General features: G+C 52.6%; 1 protein-coding gene across 1 annotated transcript in view; it reads left to right on the forward strand.

Annotated features, from left to right (window-relative positions):
* shank3b (SH3 and multiple ankyrin repeat domains 3b) overlaps nt 1–18,848 on the forward strand; it is a 164,491-nt gene that overhangs the window by 41,130 nt on the left and 104,513 nt on the right. The window contains exons 8-12 of the mRNA XM_045208404.1: nt 10,037–10,153; nt 11,350–11,427; nt 11,541–11,607; nt 11,693–11,942; nt 12,346–12,521. Coding sequence (XP_045064339.1) covers nt 10,037–10,153; nt 11,350–11,427; nt 11,541–11,607; nt 11,693–11,942; nt 12,346–12,521 — 688 coding nt within the window. The remainder of the gene's footprint in view (nt 1–10,036; nt 10,154–11,349; nt 11,428–11,540; nt 11,608–11,692; nt 11,943–12,345; nt 12,522–18,848) is intronic.

Raw genomic sequence — 18,848 nt, forward strand, 5'->3', positions numbered from 1 at the left:
TGATCGTGATCGACTGGTTGATCTCCAAGGCATTCCTAGTCGATCACCAAAGCCTTGCATTCCTATTGGTTGATTTTTTTGTTTCTTGCTGTTCGCAGTAGGTGCACTTGATTCAGCAGCCATAGCACCGGGAAGGCAAAGTGTTCCCATCTTGAATCATTTCATGTCTGAAGGTAGAACTCCGCCTACCTGGCAGGCCCAGAGAGCAAATCAAGTGCACCTATAGGTCTACCGCTGGCCAATCAGATAGCTCAGATCACCGTGTCTGCACAGTTTCCTCGAGTCATAGACTGTAAAAAGAAGTCTCGAGCGCACAGCAAAGATGATACTGTCAGAATTAAAAACATGTAAAACCATGACTAGAGAGACTCAACGAATCCAGCAAAGAGCTGCTGTTTTTATGTGTAAATTCATTTTTAAGTTGTTATTCAGCACTGTCAACACTTTGTTCAACACCTTTATAAGCCATAAAATGCGCATTCTCCCAACTTCCACACGCTAAAACCAGCACTGCAGCTGCAATGACTGAGTATAGCAAAGTGGTCCGATAAGCTTTTTTATTTTATTTATTTTTTATTTAACCAGGTAAGCCAGTTGAGAACACGTTCTCATTTACAACTGCGACCTGGCCAAGATAAAGCAAAGCAGTGCGATAAAAACAACAACACAGAGTTACATATGGGGTAAAACAAAACATAAAGTCAAAAAATACAACAGAAAATATATATACAGTGTGTGCGAATGTAGTAAGTTATGGAGGTAAGGCAATAAATAGGCCATAGTGCAAAATAATTACAATTAGTATTAACACTGGAATGATAGATGTGCAAAAGATGATGTGCAAATAGAGATACTGGGGTGCAAATGAGCAAAATAAATAACAATATGGGGATGAGGTAGTTGGGCGGGCTAATTTCAGATGGGCTGTGTACAGGTGCAGTGATCGGTAAGCTGCTCTGACAACTGACGCTTACATTTAGTGAGGGAGATAAGAGTCTCCAACTTCAGAGATTTTTGCAATTGGTTCCAGTCATTGGCAGCTTGTGTTGTTATTAGAGGCTTTTGTCTTTTTTAATGAAGGAATATTTCACTTTCTCTGCTCATAGGAGTAACAACATGAATTAGTGCATGAGGCAGAAATAATGCAGTGCGACTTGAGTTTTGCCATCAACTGGAAGACTGTGTCCCCTTTTCTCAGCGGAGGGAGGGAGAGAGGAGGGACGATGAGTCGGCTGAGAGGCAGCCTCACCGCTGCTCCCTCTCTCCCCTCAGACTGACCATCAGATGCAGGCCATCAGTCAGCCTCACCGCTGCTCCCTCTCTCCCCTCAGACTGACCATCAGGCCATCAGTCAGCCTCACCGCTGCTCCCTCCCTCCCCTCAGACTGACCATCAGGCCATCAGGCAGCCTCACCGCTGCTCCCTCTCTCCCCTCAGACTGACCATCAGGCCATCAGTCAGCCTCAGCGCTGCTCCCTCTCTCCCCTCAGACTGACCATGACAGGCCATCAGTCAGCCTCACCGCTGCTCCCTCTCTCCCCTCAGACTGACCATGACAGGCCATCAGTCAGCCTCACCGCTGCTCCCTCTCTCCCCTCAGACTGACCATCGAGCAGGCCATCAGTCAGCCTCACCGCTGCTCCCTCTCTCCCCTCAGACTGACCATCAGAGCAGGCCATCAGTCAGCCTCACCGCTGCTCCCTCTCTCCCTCAGACTGACCATCAGGCGCATCAGTCAGCCTCACCGCTGCTCCCTCTCCCCCTCAGACTGACCATAGCAGGCCATCAGGCAGCCTCACCGCTGCTCCCTCTCTCCCCTCAGACTGACCATCAGATGCAGGCCATCAGTCAGCCTCACCGCTGCTCCCTCTCTCCCCTCAGACTGACCATCAGGCCATCAGTCAGCCTCACCGCTGCTCCCTCTCTCCCCTCAGACTGACCATCAGATGCAGGCCATCAGGCAGCCTCACCGCTGCTCCCTCCCTCCCCTCAGACTGACCATCAGATGCAGGTCATCAGTCAGCCTCACCGCTGCTCCCTCTCTCCCCTCAGACTGACCATCAGGCCATCAGTCAGCCTCACCGCTGCTCCCTCTCTCCCCTCAGACTGACCATGCAGGCCATCAGGCAGCCTCACCGCTGCTCCTCTCTCCCCCTCAGACTGACCATCAGAGCAGGTCATCAGTCAGCCTCACCGCTGCTCCCTCTCTCCCCTCAGACTGACCATCAGGCCATCAGGCAGCCTCACCGCTGCTCCCTCTCTCCCCTCAGACTGACCATCAGATGCAGGCCATCAGTCAGCCTCACCGCTGCTCCCTCTCCCCTCAGACTGACCATCACAGGCCATCAGGCAGCCTCACCGCTGCTCCTCTCTCCCCCTCAGACTGACCATCAGGCCATCAGTCAGCCTCACCGCTGCTCCCTCTCTCCCCTCAGACTGACCATCAGGCCATCAGTCAGCCTCACCGCTGCTCCCTCTCTCCCCTCAGACTGACCATCAGATGCAGGCCATCAGGCAGCCTCACCGCTGCTCCCTCTCTCCCCTCAGACTGACCATCAGATGCAGGCCATCAGTCAGCCTCACCGCTGCTCCCTCTCTCCCCTCAGACTGACCATCAGGCCATCAGGCAGCCTCACCGCTGCTCCCTCTCTCCCCTCAGACTGACCATCAGATGCAGGCCATCAGTCAGCCTCACCGCTGCTCCCTCTCTCCCCTCAGACTGACCATCAGATGCAGGCCATCAGTCAGCCTCACCGCTGCTCCCTCTCTCCCCTCAGACTGACCATCAGGCCATCAGTCAGCCTCACCGCTGCTCCCTCTCTCCCCTCAGACTGACCATCAGGCCATCAGGCAGCCTCACCGCTGCTCCCTCTCTCCCCTCAGACTGACCATCAGATGCAGGCCATCAGGCAGCCTCACCGCTGCTCCCTCTCTCCCCTCAGACTGACCATCAGGCCATCAGTCAGCCTCACCGCTGCTCCCTCTCTCCCCTCAGACTGACCATCAGATGCAGGCCATCAGTCAGCCTCACCGCTGCTCCCTCTCTCCCCTCAGACTGACCATACAGGCCATCAGTCAGCCTCACCGCTGCTCCCTCTCTCCCCTCAGACTGACCATGACAGGCCATCAGTCAGCCTCACCGCTGCTCCCTCTCTCCCCTCAGACTGACCATCAGATGCAGGCCATCAGTCAGCCTCACCGCTGCTCCCTCTCTCCCCTCAGACTGACCATCAGGCCATCAGTCAGCCTCACCGCTGCTCCCTCTCTCCCCTCAGACTGACCATCAGATGCAGGCCATCAGTCAGCCTCACCGCTGCTCCCTCCCCTCAGACTGACCATCAGATGCAGGCCATCAGTCAGCCTCACCGCTGCTCCTTCTCCCCTCAGACTGACCATCAGGCCATCAGTCAGCCTCACCGCTGCTCCCTCTCTCCCCTCAGACTGACCATCAGATGCAGGCCATCAGTCAGCCTCACCACTGCTCCCTCCCTCCCCTCAGACTGACCATCAGGCCATCAGTCAGCCTCACCGCTGCTCCCTCTCTCCCCTCAGACTGACCATCAGATGCAGGCCATCAGGCAGCCTCACCGCTGCTCCCTCTCTCCCCTCAGACTGACCATCAGATGCAGGCCATCAGGCAGCCTCACCGCTGCTCCTCCCTCCCCTCAGACTGACCATCAGATGCAGGCCATCAGGCAGCCTCACCGCTGCTCCCTCTCTCCCCTCAGACTGACCATCAGATGCAGGCCATCAGGCAGCCTCACCGCTGCTCCCTCTCTCCCCTCAGACTGACCATCAGATGCAGGCCATCAGTCAGCCTCACCGCTGCTCCCTCTCTCCCCTCAGACTGACCATCAGATGCAGGCCATCAGGCAGCCTCACCGCTGCTCCCTCTCTCCCCTCAGACTGACCATCAGATGCAGGCCATCAGTCAGCCTCACCGCTGCTCCCTCTCTCCCCTCAGACTGACCATCAGGCCATCAGTCAGCCTCACCGCTGCTCCCTCTCTCCCCTCAGACTGACCATCAGGCCATCAGTCAGCCTCACCGCTGCTCCCTCTCTCCCCTCAGACTGACCATCAGGCCATCAGTCAGCCTCACCGCTGCTCCCTCTCTCCCCTCAGACTGACCATCAGGCCATCAGTCAGCCTCACCGCTGCTCCCTCTCTCCCCTCAGACTGACCATCAGATGCAGGCCATCAGTCAGCCTCACCGCTGCTCCCTCTCTCCCCTCAGACTGACCATCAGGCCATCAGTCAGCCTCACCGCTGCTCCCTCCCTCCCCTCAGACTGACCATCAGATGCAGGCCATCAGTCAGCCTCACCGCTGCTCCCTCCCTCTCCCCTCAGACTGACCATCAGATGCAGGCCATCAGTCAGCCTCACCGCTGCTCCCTCTCTCCCCTCAGACTGACCATCAGAGCAGGCCACAGTCAGCCTCACCGCTGCTCCCTCTCTCCCCTCAGACTGACCATCAGATGCAGGCCATCAGTCAGCCTCACCGCTGCTCCCTCTCTCCCCTCAGACTGACCATCAGATGCAGGCCATCAGTCAGCCTCACCGCTGCTCCCTCTCTCTCCCCTCAGACTGACCATCAGATCAGGCCATCAGTCAGCCTCACCGCTGCTCCCTCTCTCCCCTCAGACTGACCATCAGATGCAGGCCATCAGTCAGCCTCACCGCTGCTCCCTCTCTCCCCTCAGACTGACCATCAGATGCAGGCCATCAGGCAGCCTCACCGCTGCTCCCTCTCCCCTCAGACTGACCATCAGATGCAGGCCATCAGTCAGCCTCACCGCTGCTCCCTCTCCCCCTCAGACTGACCATCAGATGCAGGCCATCAGTCAGCCTCACCGCTGCTCCCTCTCTCCCCTCAGACTGACCATCAGATGCAGGCCATCAGGCAGCCTCACCGCTGCTCCCTTCCCCCTCAGACTGACCATCAGATGCAGGCCATCAGTCAGCCTCACCGCTGCTCCTCTCTCTCCCTCAGACTGACCATCAGATGCAGGCCATCAGTCAGCCTCACCGCTGCTCCCTCCCTCCCCTCAGACTGACCATCAGGCCATCAGTCAGCCTCACCGCTGCTCCCTCTCTCCCCTCAGACTGACCATCAGGCCATCAGTCAGCCTCACCGCTGCTCCCTCTCTCCCCTCAGACTGACCATCAGGTCATCAGTCAGCCTCACCGCTGCTCCCTCTCTCCCCTCAGACTGACCATCAGATACAGGCCATCAGTCAGCCTCACCGCTGCTCACTTAGCTGTGCCTTACAAGTAATACAACAAATGATCTATTACCAATGTCTAAATGGTCTGAGAAGAACAACATTGGCAGGTCAATTAAAGCGTAGCCAATATCCAGTGATAATGTACTGGGCCTATAGCCTACTGCACAAACCTCATGTCACGGCTGTCAGTGAGATGCGGTTGAAGAAGTCAGGCGCAGGACACGGAACTCTCGGAAACGTACTTTAATCCCATATTGAAAAGATGAACACAGAATAACTCCACACAGGGAGGAAATAACCCGCTCACAAACGACATACGTGAAGGGAAACAATCACACACAAGATAACGATGAGAGACAGGGGTAATTCTAGGGCAACAATCAAACATAATGATGAACAGGTGTAAACAATACAGACAAGACTAGACAGACACCGATAATATCGATCGGCAGTAGCTAGTACTCCGGGGACGACGAACACCGATGCCTGCCCGAGCAAGGAGGAGGAGCAGCCTCGGCAGAATCCGTGACAGTACCCCCCCCTTGACGCGCGGCTCCAGCCGTGCGCCGACCCCGGCCTCGGGGACGGCCAGGAGGACGCGGAGCAGGGCGAGTCGGATGACTCCGGTGGAACTCTGTCAACAGGGAGGGATCTAGGATGTCCCTCCTAGGGACCCAGCACCGTTCCTCCGGACCGTACCCCTTCCATTCCACGAGATACTGCAGACCCCCCATCCGACGCCTCGAATCCACGATGGAACGGACTGAGTACGCCGGAGCCCCTTCGATGTCTAGTGGGGGCGGAGGGGCCTCTCGTATCTCATTCTCCTGGAGTGGACCAGCTACCACTGGCCTGAGGAGAGACACATGGAACGAGGGGTTAATGCGATAATTAATAGGCAGTTTTAACCTATAACATACCTCGTTCAATCTCCTCAGGACTTTAAATGGCCCCACAAACCGCCGACCCAGCTTCCGGCAGGGCAGGTGAAGGGGCAGGTTTCGGGTCGAGAGCCAGACCCGATCTCCCGGTGCATAAACCGGACCCTCACTGTGGTGGCGATCGGCGCTCGCCTTTTGCCGTCTGATGGTCCGCTGCAGATGGACATGCGCAGCGTTCCATGTCTCCTCCGAGCGCCGAAACCGTTCATCCACCGCAGGGGCCTCGATCTGGCTCTGATGCCAGGGTGCCAGAACCGGCTGATAGCCCAACACACACTGATTAGTGGAGGAGTGGCGGAGTGAGTTTTGGGCTATCTCTGCCCAGGGAATATACCCCGACCACTCCTCCTGCTGGTCCTGGCAATAGGACCTCAGAAACCTACCCACATCCTGGTTTACTCTCTCCACCTGCCCATTACTCTCGGGGTGAAAACCAGAGGTAAGGCTGATCGAGACCCCCAAACGTTCCATAAACGCCCTCCAAACTCTAGAGGTGAACTGGGGACCCCGATCAGACACTATGTCCTCAGGCACCCCGTAGTGCCGGAAAACGTGAGTAAACAGGGCCTCGGCTGTTTGTAGGGCTGTAGGAAGACCTGGCATAGGGATGAGACGGCAGGCCTTAGAAAACCGATCCACAACGACCAAGATCGTGGTATTCCCCTGGGAGGGGGGAAGGTCCGTGACAAAATCCACCAACAGGTGAGACCACGGCCGTTGTGGAACGGGTAGGGGTTGTAACTTCCCTCTGGGCAGGTGTCTAGGCGCCTTACACTGGGCGCACACCGAGCAGGAAGAAACGTAAACCCTCACGTCCCTGGCTAAGGTGGGCCACCAGTACTTCCCGCTAAGACAGTGCACCGTCTGACCAATACCAGGATGACCAGAGGAGGGTGACGTGTGAGCCCAATAAATCAGTCGGTCACGGACCTCGAGCGGTACGTACCTCCGTCCCTCTGGACACTCTGGGGGAGAAGGGTCGGTACGTAACGCCCGCTCGATTTCCGTGTCGACCTCCCACACCACCGGTGCCACTAGACAAGACTCCGGTAGTATGGGAGTGGGCTCAATGGACCTCTCCTCTGTGTCATATCGTCGGGACAGGGCGTCTGCCTTAGCGTTCTGTGACCCTGGGATATAAGTGATCTTAAATACAAACCGGGCAAGAAACATGGCCCACCTAGCCTGACGAGGGTTCAGTCTCCTCGCTGCCCGGATGTACTCCAGGTCACGATGGTCAGTCAGAATGAGAAAAGGGTGGTTAGCCCCCTCAAGCCAATGTCTCCACACCTTCAGGGTGTGGACCACCGCTAGCAGCTCCCTGTCCCCCACGTCATAATTGCGTTCCGCCGGACTGAGCTTCTTGGAATAGAAAGCACAGGGGCGGAGTTTTGGAGGCGTGCCCGAGCGCTGAGACAGTATAGCACCGATCCCCGCCTCGGACGCATCCACCTCCACTTGGAACGCCAAAGAGGGATCCGGATGTGCCAGCACCGGAGCCGAGGTGAACAGGTCCTTCAAATGACTAAACGCCCTGTCCGCCTCAGCCGACCACTGCAAACGCACCGGGCCCCCCTTTAGCAGGGAGGTAATGGGAGCTGCTACCTGTCCAAAACCCCGGATAAACCTCCGGTAGTAATTGGCAAAACCCAAAAAACGCTGCACCTCCTTTACCGTAGTGGGAGTCTGCCAATTACGCACGGCTGAAACGCGGTCAACCTCCATCTCCACCCCTGACGCAGACAACCGGTGTCCCAGGAAGGAGATGGACTCCTGGAAAAACAGACATTTCTCTGCCTTCACATACAGGTAATGCTCCAACAGTCTACCCAGCACCCGACGTACCAGGGACACATGCTCGGTACGTGTAGCAGAGTATATCAGGATGTCATCAATATACACCACTACCCCCCGTCCATGCAAATCCCGGAAAATCTCGTCCACAAATGATTGGAAGACTGAAGGAGCATTCATTAGACCGTATGGCATGACGAGGTACTCATAGTGACCCGAGGTGGTACTGAATGCTGTCTTCCACTCATCTCCTTCCCGAATGCGCACCAGGTTGTAAGCGCTCCTGAGATCCAATTTTGTGAAGAAGCGCGCCCCGTGTAATGACTCCGTCATACTAGCAATCAGAGGGAGAGGATAGCTGTATTTAATAGTGATCTGATTGAGACCACGGTAATCAATACACGGGCGTAAACCCCCATCCTTCTTCTTCACAAAAAAGAAACTCGAGGACGCAGGGGAAGTGGACGGCCGTATGTATCCCTGTCTCAAGGATTCGGTGATGTATGTCTCCATAGCGGCCGTCTCCTCCTGAGACAGAGGATACACATGGCTACGAGGGAGCGCAGCGCCTGCCTGGAGGTCTATCGCACAATCCCCCTGTCTATGAGGTGGTAATTGAGTCGCCCTCTTCTTACTGAAGGCGAGTGCCAAATCTGTATACTCAGGAGGAATGTGCAGTGCGGGCATTTGGTTCGGACTTTCCACCGTTGTCGCCCCTACGGAAACACCTATACACCGCCCGACACACTGATCAGACCATCCCTTGAGAGCCCTCTGTTGCCATGAAATGTTGGGGTCATGAGATGTTAACCAGGGAAGCCCCAACACCACAGGAAACGCAGGAGAGTCAATTAAATACAACTGTATAGTCTCCTCATGACCCTTCTGCGTCTTCATCTTCAGTGGCGCTGTGACCTCCCTAATCAATCCCGACCCCAAACCAGAGGCTATAGTGGCTCATCGTGCTCTAGCGACTCCTTGTGGCGGGTTGGGCGCCTGCAGGCTGACTCCGGTTGTCAGTTGGATGGTGTTTCCTCCGACACATTGGTGTGGCTGGCTTCCAGGTTAAGCGGGCGGGTGTTAACGGGTCATGTTTCGGAGGACGCATGACTCGACCTTCGCCTCTCCCGAGCCCGTTGGGGAGTTGCAGCGATGAGACAAGATCGTAATATCATGAAATGGGGGTAGAAAAAAGACAAAAGCCTCTAATAACAACACAAACTTATCGGACCACTTTGCTATACTAATTCATTGCAGCTGCAGTGCTGGTTTTAGCGTGTGGAAGTTGGGAGAATGCGCATTTTATGGCTTATAAAGGTGTTGAACAAAGTGTTGACAGTGCTGTATAACAACTTAAATATGAACTTACACATAAAAACAGCAGCTCTTTGCTGGATTCGTTGAGTCTCTCTCTTTTTAAATCTCACAGTATCATCTTTGCCGTGCGCTTAAGGCTTCTTTTTACAGTCAATGGCTCGAGGAAATCTGAGCTATCTGATTGGCCACTTTGCCTTACCGACGCTAGGGCTGCTGAATCAAGTGAACCTACCGCCAACAGTGCAAGAAAAAACTAAAATAAAACTAGGAATGCCTTGGAGATCGACCAGTCGATCGCGATTAACCTGTTGGTGACCACTGGTGTAGAGAATAAATGTACTATCTAAATTGCAGTGAAATATCCCTTCAAAAATATTGTATTTTCACCTGTTTGAAGCTGGTGTACAAACCGAAAGTAAATTAATGACAGATCTATAACTCATATTTCTATATGAATTTGGTCGGGTCACCCAAAAAGTGACATATTACAAACCTCACGCAGAGACATAAAAATGGTAAGTTCATCTGACTCTGGGGAATTACGTAAAAGACCTCATTGCCAAATTCCAGAAGTATCAATTTAATCAATAGGCTTTCTCAACCTGTTGTCTACAAAAAAAAAAGGGAAAATAGGAACATCTATGTGACGTGTTGTTTCTCTCTAGGCGTGTTGTCATGGTAACATTTATGTGACGTGTTATTTCTCTCCAGGCGTTTCGTCATGGTAACATGCATGTGACGTGTTGTTTCTTTCCAGGCATGTCGTCATGGGAACGTACAGCACCTGGAACATCTGCTGTTTTACGGAGCCGACATGAGCTCCCAGAATGCCTCAGGAAACACTGCCCTGCACCTGTGTGGTCTATACAACCAGGTAACACTACACCTGTGTGTTCTATACAACCAGGTAACACTACACCTGTGTGTTCTATACAACCAGGTAACACTACACCTGTGTGTTCGATACAACCAGGTAACACTACACCTGTGGTCTATACAACCAGGTAACACTACACCTGTGTGGTCTATACAACCAGGTAACACTACACCTGTGTGGTCTATACAACCAGGTAACACTACACCTGTGGTCTATACAACCAGGTAACACTACACCTGTGGTCTATACAACCAGGTAACACTACACCTGTGTGTTCTATACAACCAGGTAACACTACACCTGTGTTCTATACAACCAGGTAACACTACACCTGTGGTCTATACAACCAGGTAACACTACACCTGTGGTCTATACAACCAGGTAACACTACACCTGTGTGTTCTATACAACCAGGTAACACTACACCTGTGGTCTATACAACCAGGTAACACTACACCTGTGGTCTATACAACCAGGTAACACTACACCTGTGTGTTCTATACAACCAGGTAACACTACACCTGTGTGGTCTATACAACCAGGTAACACTACACCTGTGGTCTATACAACCAGGTAACACTACACCTGTGGTCTATACAACCAGGTAACACTACACCTGTGGTCTATACAACCAGGTAACACTACACCTGTGGTCTATACAACCAGGTAACACTACACCTGTGGTCTATACAACCAGGTAACACTACACCTGTGTGGTCTATACAACCAGGTAACACTACACCTGTGTGGTCTATACAACCAGGTAACACTACACCTGTGTGTTCTATACAACCAGGTAACACTACACCTGTGGTCTATACAACCAGGTAACACTACACCTGTGTGGTCTATACAACCAGGTGACACTACACCTGTGGTCTATACAACCAGGTAACACTACACCTGTGTGTTCTATACAACCAGGTAACACTACACCTGTGGTCTATACAACCAGGTAACACTACACCTGTGGTCTATACAACCAGGTAACACTACACCTGTGGTCTATACAACCAGGTAACACTACACCTGTGTGTTCTATATAACCAGGTAACACTACACCTGTGGTCTATACAACCAGGTAACACTACACCTGTGTTCTATACAACCAGGTAACACTACACCTGTGGTCTATACAACCAGGTAAGCAGGGTTGTTATGTGTGACTGTGACTGTGATGTTTCCTTTCTCAGGACGGCTGTGCCAGAGTTCTGCTGTTCAGAGGAGCGAATAAAGACATTAAGAACTACAACAACCAGACAGCTTTTCAGGTAATGAACTACAACACAGAATGCAGTGTGACGTGGTATAGTTTGAATGCTTTTTTCTGACAATGCTTCACTGTGGTTCCAAATAGACATGTAAAGTGTGTGTGTATGTGTAGGTGGCCATCATTGCTGGGAATTTTGACCTGGCAGAGATCATTAAGATCCATAAGGCCTCAGACGTAGGTGAGTCCATCCACGACCCTGTGTGTTAGTGTCTGTGTGTGTTTGACCATGTCGATGTGTGTAACCTTGTTGCTCTGTGTCTCAGTGCCTTTCAGAGAGAGCCCTTCCTATTCCTCAAAGCGCCGACGTCTGGGTGGGGCCAGTAATGTTGGTGGGTGTGGCTTGTCATCTCCCCGTTATCTGATTCGCTCAGCCAGCGACAACGCTCTTGAAAGCCCCGCCTCTTCTTCTCCTGGCCCCTCCCTCCACAGCCTGGAGAACACGCAAACTTCCAACCGGCAGACGGACAGACGGACAGACACACACAGCCTTCGCAGACAGACACGGCGCCTCAGGTACAGACAGACAGACAGACAGACAGACAGACAGACAGACAGACAGACAGACAGACAGACAGACAGACAGACAGACAGAGCCACACAGAAAGACAGACAGACAGACACACAGATACAGACACACAGACAGACAGACAGACAGACAGAGCCACACAGACAGATAGACAAACAGACACACAGATACACAGACAGATAGACAGATACAGACACACAGACAGACAGACAGACAGACAGACAGACAGACAGACAGACACACAGACACAGACAGACAGACAGACAGACAGACAGACAGACAGACAGACAGACAGACAGACAGAGACACTCACCTGCCTGTGTGCTTGTTTGTGTGTGTATGTCTGTGTTTGCATGTGTGCATGCCTATGTGGTGTGTGTGTGTGTATAGCCCCAGTGGCAGGCTACAGAGGGACCCCAGTCCGCCCCCATCTCCCCCCAGCCCAGTGCAGCGTGGGAAACGTAGGCTGTACAGCGCCGTGCCGGGGAGAACGTTCATCGCTACACGCTCTCACACACCGCAGGGTCCCGGAGAGATTAGCCTGCATCGTGGGGAGAGGGTCAAAGGTCAGACACTCCTCCTCTCTCTCCAATCAGCTGTCTTCCCTCACTGGCCAATCAGCTGTCTCCTCCTCACTGTCCAATCAGCTGTTAGAGGAACCAGCAGACAGGGAATCAACAGACAGGGTTAGAGGAACCAACAGACAGGATTAGAGGAACCAACAGACAGGGTTAGAGGAACCAACAGACAGGGTTAGAGGAACCAACAGACAGGGTTAGAGGAACCAACAGACAGGGTTAGAGGAACCAACAGACAGGGAACCAACAGACAGGGTTAGAGGAACCAACAGACAGGGTTAGAGGAACCAACAGACAGGGTTAGAGGAACCAACAGACAGGGTTAGAGGAACCAACAGACAGGGTTAGAGGAACCAACAGACAGGGTTAGAGGAACCAACAGACAGGGTTAGAGGAACCAACAGACAGGGTTAGAGGAACCAACAGACAGGGAACCAACAGACAGGGTTAGAGGAACCAACAGACAGGGTTAGAGGAACCAACAGACAGGGTTAGAGGAACCAACAGACAGGGTTAGAGGAACCAACAGACAGGGTTAGAGGAACCAACAGACAGGGTTAGAGGAACCAACAGACAGGGTTAGAGGAACCAACAGACAGGGTTAGAGGAACCAACAGACAGGGTTAGATGAACCAACAGACAGGGTTAGAGGAACCAACAGACAGGGTTAGAGGAACCAACAGACAGGGTTAGATGAACCAACAGACAGGGTTAGAGGAACCAACAGACAGGGTTAGAGGAACCAACAGACAGGGTTAGAGGAACCAACAGACAGGGTTAGAGGAACCAACAGACAGGGTTAGAGGAACCAACAGACAGGGTTAGAGGAACCAACAGACAGGGTTAGAGGAACCAACAGACAGGGTTAGAGGAACCAACAGACAGGGTTAGGGGAACCAACAGACAGGGTTAGAGGAACCAGCAGACAGGGAACCAACAGACAGGGTTAGAGGAACCAACAGACAGGGAACCAACAGACAGGGTTAGAGGAACCAACAGACAGGGAACCAACAGACAGGGTTAGAGGAACCAACAGACAGGGTTAGAGGAACCAACAGACAGGGTTAGAGGAACCAACAGACAGGGTTAGAGGAACCAACAGACAGGGTTAGAGGAACCAACAGACAGGGAACCAACAGACAGGGTTAGAGGAACCAACAGACAGGGTTAGAGGAACCAACAGACAGGGAACCAACAGACAGGGTTAGAGGAACCAACAGACAGGGAACCAACAGACAGGGTTAGAGGAACCAACAGACAGGGTTAGGGGAACCAACAGACAGGGTTAGAGGAACCAACAGACAGGGTTAGGGGAACCAACAGACAGGGTTAGAGGAACCAACAGACAGGGAACCAACAGACAGGGAACCAACAGACAGGGTTAGAGGAACCAACAGACAGGGAACCAACAGACAGGGTTAGAGGAACCAACAGACAGGGAACCAACAGACAGGGTTAGAGGAACCAACAGACAGGGTTAGGGGAACCAACAGACAGGGTTAGAGGAACCAACAGACAGGGTTAGAGGAACCAACAGACAAGGTTAGAGGAACCAACAGACAGGGTTAGAGGAACCAACAGACAGGGAACCAACAGACAGGGTTAGAGGAACCAACAGACAGGGAACCAACAGACAGAGTTAGAGGAACCAGCAGACAGGGTTAGAGGAACCAACAGACAGGGTTAGAGGAACCAACAGACAGGGTTAGAGGAACCAGCAGACAGGGAACCAACAGACAGGGTTAGGGGAACCAACAGACAGGGTTAGAGGAACCAGCAGACAGGGAACCAACAGACAGGGTTAGGGGAACCAACAGACAGGGTTAGAGGAACCAGCAGACAGGGTTAGAGGAACCAACAGACAGGGTTAGGGGAACCAACAGACAGGGTTAGAGGAACCAACAGACAGGGTTAGAGGAACCAACAGACAGGGTTAGAGGAACCAACAGACAGGGTTAGAGGAACCAACAGACAGGGAACCAACAGACAGGGTTAGAGGAACCAGCAGACAGGGAACCAACAGACAGGGTTAGGGGAACCAACAGACAGGGTTAGAGGAACCAACAGACAGGGTTAGAGGAACCAACAGACAGGGTTAGAGGAACCAACAGACAGGGTTAGAGGAACCAACAGACAGGGTTAGAGGAACCAACAGACAGGGTTAGAGGAACCAACAGACAGGGTTAGAGGAACCAACAGACAGGGAACCAACAGACAGGGTTAGAGGAACCAGCAGACAGGGTTAGAGGAACCAACAGACAGGGTTAGAGGAACCAACAGACAGGATTAGAGGAACCAACAGACAGGGTTAGAGGAACCAACAGACAGGGTTAGAGGAACCAACAGACAGGGAACCAACAGACAGGGTTAGAGGAACCAACAGACAGGGAACCAACAGACAGGGAACCAACAGACAGGGTTAGAGGAACCAACAGACAGGGAACCAACAGACAGGGAACCAGCAGACAGTGTTAGAGGAACCAACAGACAGGGTTAGAGGAACCAACAGACAGGGTTAGAGGAACCAACAGACAGGGTTAGAGGAACCAACAGACAGGGTTAGAGGAACCAGCAGACAGGGTTAGAGGAACCAACAGACAGGGTTAGAGGAACCAACAGACAGGGTTAGAGGAACCAACAGACAGGGTTAGAGGAACCAACAGACAGGGTTAGGGGAACCAACAGACAGGGATAGAGGAACCAACAGACAGGGTTAGAGGAACCAACAGACAGGGTTAGAGGAACCAACAGACAGGGTTAGAGGAACCAACAGACAGGGTTAGAGGAACCAACAGACAGGGTTAGAGGAACCAACAGACAGGGTTAGAGGAACCAACAGACAGGGAACCAACAGACAGGGAACCAACAGACAGGGTTAGAGGAACCAACAGACAGGGAACCAACAGACAGGGAACCAGCAGACAGGGTTAGAGGAACCAACAGACAGGGTTAGAGGAACCAACAGACAGGGAACCAACAGACAGGGTTAGAGGAACCAACAGACAGGGTTAGAGGAACCAACAGACAGGGTTAGAGGAACCAACAGACAGGGAACCAACAGACAGGGTTAGAGGAACCAACATACATGGTTAGAGGAACCAGCAGACAGGGAACCAACAGACAGGGAACCAACAGACAGGGTTAGAGGAACCAGCAGACAGGGAACCAACAGACAGGGTTAGAGGAACCAGCAGACAGGGTTAGAGGAACCAACAGACAGGGTTAGAGGAACCAACAGACAGGGTTAGAGGAACCAACAGACAGGGTTAGAGGAACCAACAGACAGGGTTAGAGGAACCAACAGACAGGGTTAGAGGAACCAACAGACAGGGTTAGAGGAACCAACAGACAGGGTTAGAGGAACCAACAGACAGGGTTAGAGGAACCAACAGACAGGGAACCAACAGACAGGGTTAGAGGAACCAACAGACAGGGAACCAACAGACAGAGTTAGAGGAACCAGCAGACAGGGTTAGAGGAACCAACAGACAGGGTTAGAGGAACCAACAGACAGGGTGAGGAACCAACAGACAGGGTTAGGGGAACCAACAGACAGGGTTAGAGGAACCAGCAGACAGGGAACCAACAGACAGGGTTAGGGGAACCAACAGACAGGGTTAGAGGAACCAGCAGACAGGGTTAGAGGAACCAACAGACAGGGTTAGGGGAACCAACAGACAGGGTTAGAGGAACCAACAGACAGGGTTAGAGGAACCAACAGACAGGGTTAGAGGAACCAACAGACAGGGTTAGAGGAACCAACAGACAGGGAACCAACAGACAGGGTTAGGGGAACCAACAGACAGGGTTAGAGGAACCAACAGACAGGGTTAGAGGAACCAACAGACAGGGTTAGAGGAACCAACAGACAGGGTTAGAGGAACCAACAGACAGGGTTAGAGGAACCAACAGACAGGGTTAGAGGAACCAACAGACAGGGTTAGAGGAACCAACAGACAGGGAACCAACAGACAGGGTTAGAGGAACCAGCAGACAGGGTTAGAGGAACCAACAGACAGGGTTAGAGGAACCAACAGACAGGGTTAGAGGAACCAACAGACAGGGTTAGAGGAACCAACAGACAGGGTTAGAGGAACCAACAGACAGGGAACCAACAGACAGGGTTAGAGGAACCAACAGACAGGGAACCAACAGACAGGGAACCAACAGACAGGGTTAGAGGAACCAACAGACAGGGTTAGAGGAACCAGCAGACAGGGTTAGAGGAACCAACAGACAGGGTTAGAGGAACCAACAGACAGGGTTAGAGGAACCAACAGACAGGGTTAGAGGAACCAACAGACGAGAGGAACCAACAGACAGGGTTAGAGGAACCAACAGACAGGGTTAGAGGAACCAACAGACAGGGTTAGAGGAACCAGCAGACAGGGTTAGAGGAACCAACAGACAGGGTTAGAGGAACCAACAGACAGGGAACCAACAGACAGGGTTAGAGGAACCAACAGACAGGGTTAGAGGAACCAACAGACAGGGTTAGAGGAACCAACAGACAGGGAACCAACAGACAGGGAACCAACAGACAGGGTTAGAGGAACCAACAGACAGGGTTAGAGGAACCAACAGACAGGGTTAGAGGAACCAGCAGACAGGGTTAGAGGAACCAACAGACAGGGTTAGAGGAACCAACAGACAGGGTTAGAGGAACCAACAGACAGGGAACCAACAGACAGGGTTAGAGGAACCAACAGACAGGGTTAGAGGAACCAGCAGACAGGGTTAGAGGAACCAACAGACAGGGTTAGAGGAACCAACAGACAGGGTTAGAGGAACCAACAGACAGTGGAACCAACAGACAGGGTTAGAGGAACCAACAGACAGGGTTAGAGGAACCAACAGACAGGGTTAGAGGAACCAGCAGACAGGGTTAGTGGAACCAACAGACAGGGTTAGAGGAACCAACAGACAGGGTTAGAGGAACCAACAGACAGGGAACCAACAGACAGGGTTAGAGGAACCAACAGACAGGGTTAGAGGAACCAACAGACAGGGTTAGAGGAACCAACAGACAGGGTTAGAGGAACCAACAGACAGGGTTAGAGGGACCAACAGACAGGGTTAGAGGAACCAGCAGACAGGGTTAGAGGAACCAACAGACAGGGTTAGAGGAACCAGCAGACAGGGAACCAACAGACAGGGTTAGAGGAACCAACAGACAGGGAACCAACAGACAGGGTTAGAGGAACCAACAGACAGGGTTAGAGGAACCAACAGACAGGGTTAGAGGAACCAACAGACAGGGTTAGGGGAACCAGCAGACAGGGAACCAACAGACAGGGTTAGAGGAACCAACAGACAGGGTGAGAGGAACCAACAGACAGGGTTAGAGGAACCAACAGACAGGGTTAGAGGAACCAACAGACAGGGTTAGAGGAACCAACAGACAGGGTTAGAGGAACCAACAGACAGGGTTAGGGGAACCAACAGACAGGGTTAGAGGAACCAACAGACAGGGTTAGAGGAACCAACAGACAGGGTTAGAGGAACCAACAGACAGGGTTAGAGGAACCAACAGACAGGGTTAGAGGAACCAACAGACAGGGTTAGAGGAACCAACAGACAGGGAACCAACAGACAGGGTTAGAGGAACCAACAGATAGGGTTAGAGGAACCAACAGACAAGGTTAGAGGAACCAACAGACATGGTTAGAGGAACCAACAGACAGGGTTAGAGGAACCAACAGACAGGGTTAGAGGAACCAACAGACAGGGTTAGAGGAACCAACAGACAGGGTTAGAGGAACCAACAGACAGGGTTAGAGGAACCAACAGACAGGGTTAGAGGAACCAACAGACAGGGTTAGAGGAACCAACAGACAGGGTTAGAGGAAACAACAGACAGGGAACCAACAGACAGGGTTAGAGGAACCAACAGACAGGGTTAGAGGAACCAACAGACAGGGTTAGAGGAACCAACAGACAGGGTTAGAGGAACCAACAGACAGGGTTAGAGGAACCAACAGACAGGGTTAGAGGAACCAGCAGACAGGGTTAGAGGAACCAACAGACAGGGTTAGAGGAACCAGCAGACAGGGTTAGAGGAACCAACAGACAGGGTTAGAGGAACCAACAGACAGGGTTAGAGGAACCAACAGACAGGGAACCAACAGACAGGGTTAGAGGAACCAACAGACAGGGTTAGAGGAACCAGCAGACAGGGTTAGAGGAACCAACAGACAGGGTAAGAGGAACCAAAAGACAGGGAACCAACAGACAGGGTTAGAGGAACCAACAGACAGGGTTAGAGGAACCAACAGACAGGGTTAGAGGAACCAACAGACAGGGTTAGAGGAACCA

This window comes from Coregonus clupeaformis, chromosome 28, assembly GCF_020615455.1.
Source record: "Coregonus clupeaformis isolate EN_2021a chromosome 28, ASM2061545v1, whole genome shotgun sequence".
NCBI classification, from domain to species: Eukaryota; Metazoa; Chordata; class Actinopteri; order Salmoniformes; family Salmonidae; genus Coregonus; species Coregonus clupeaformis.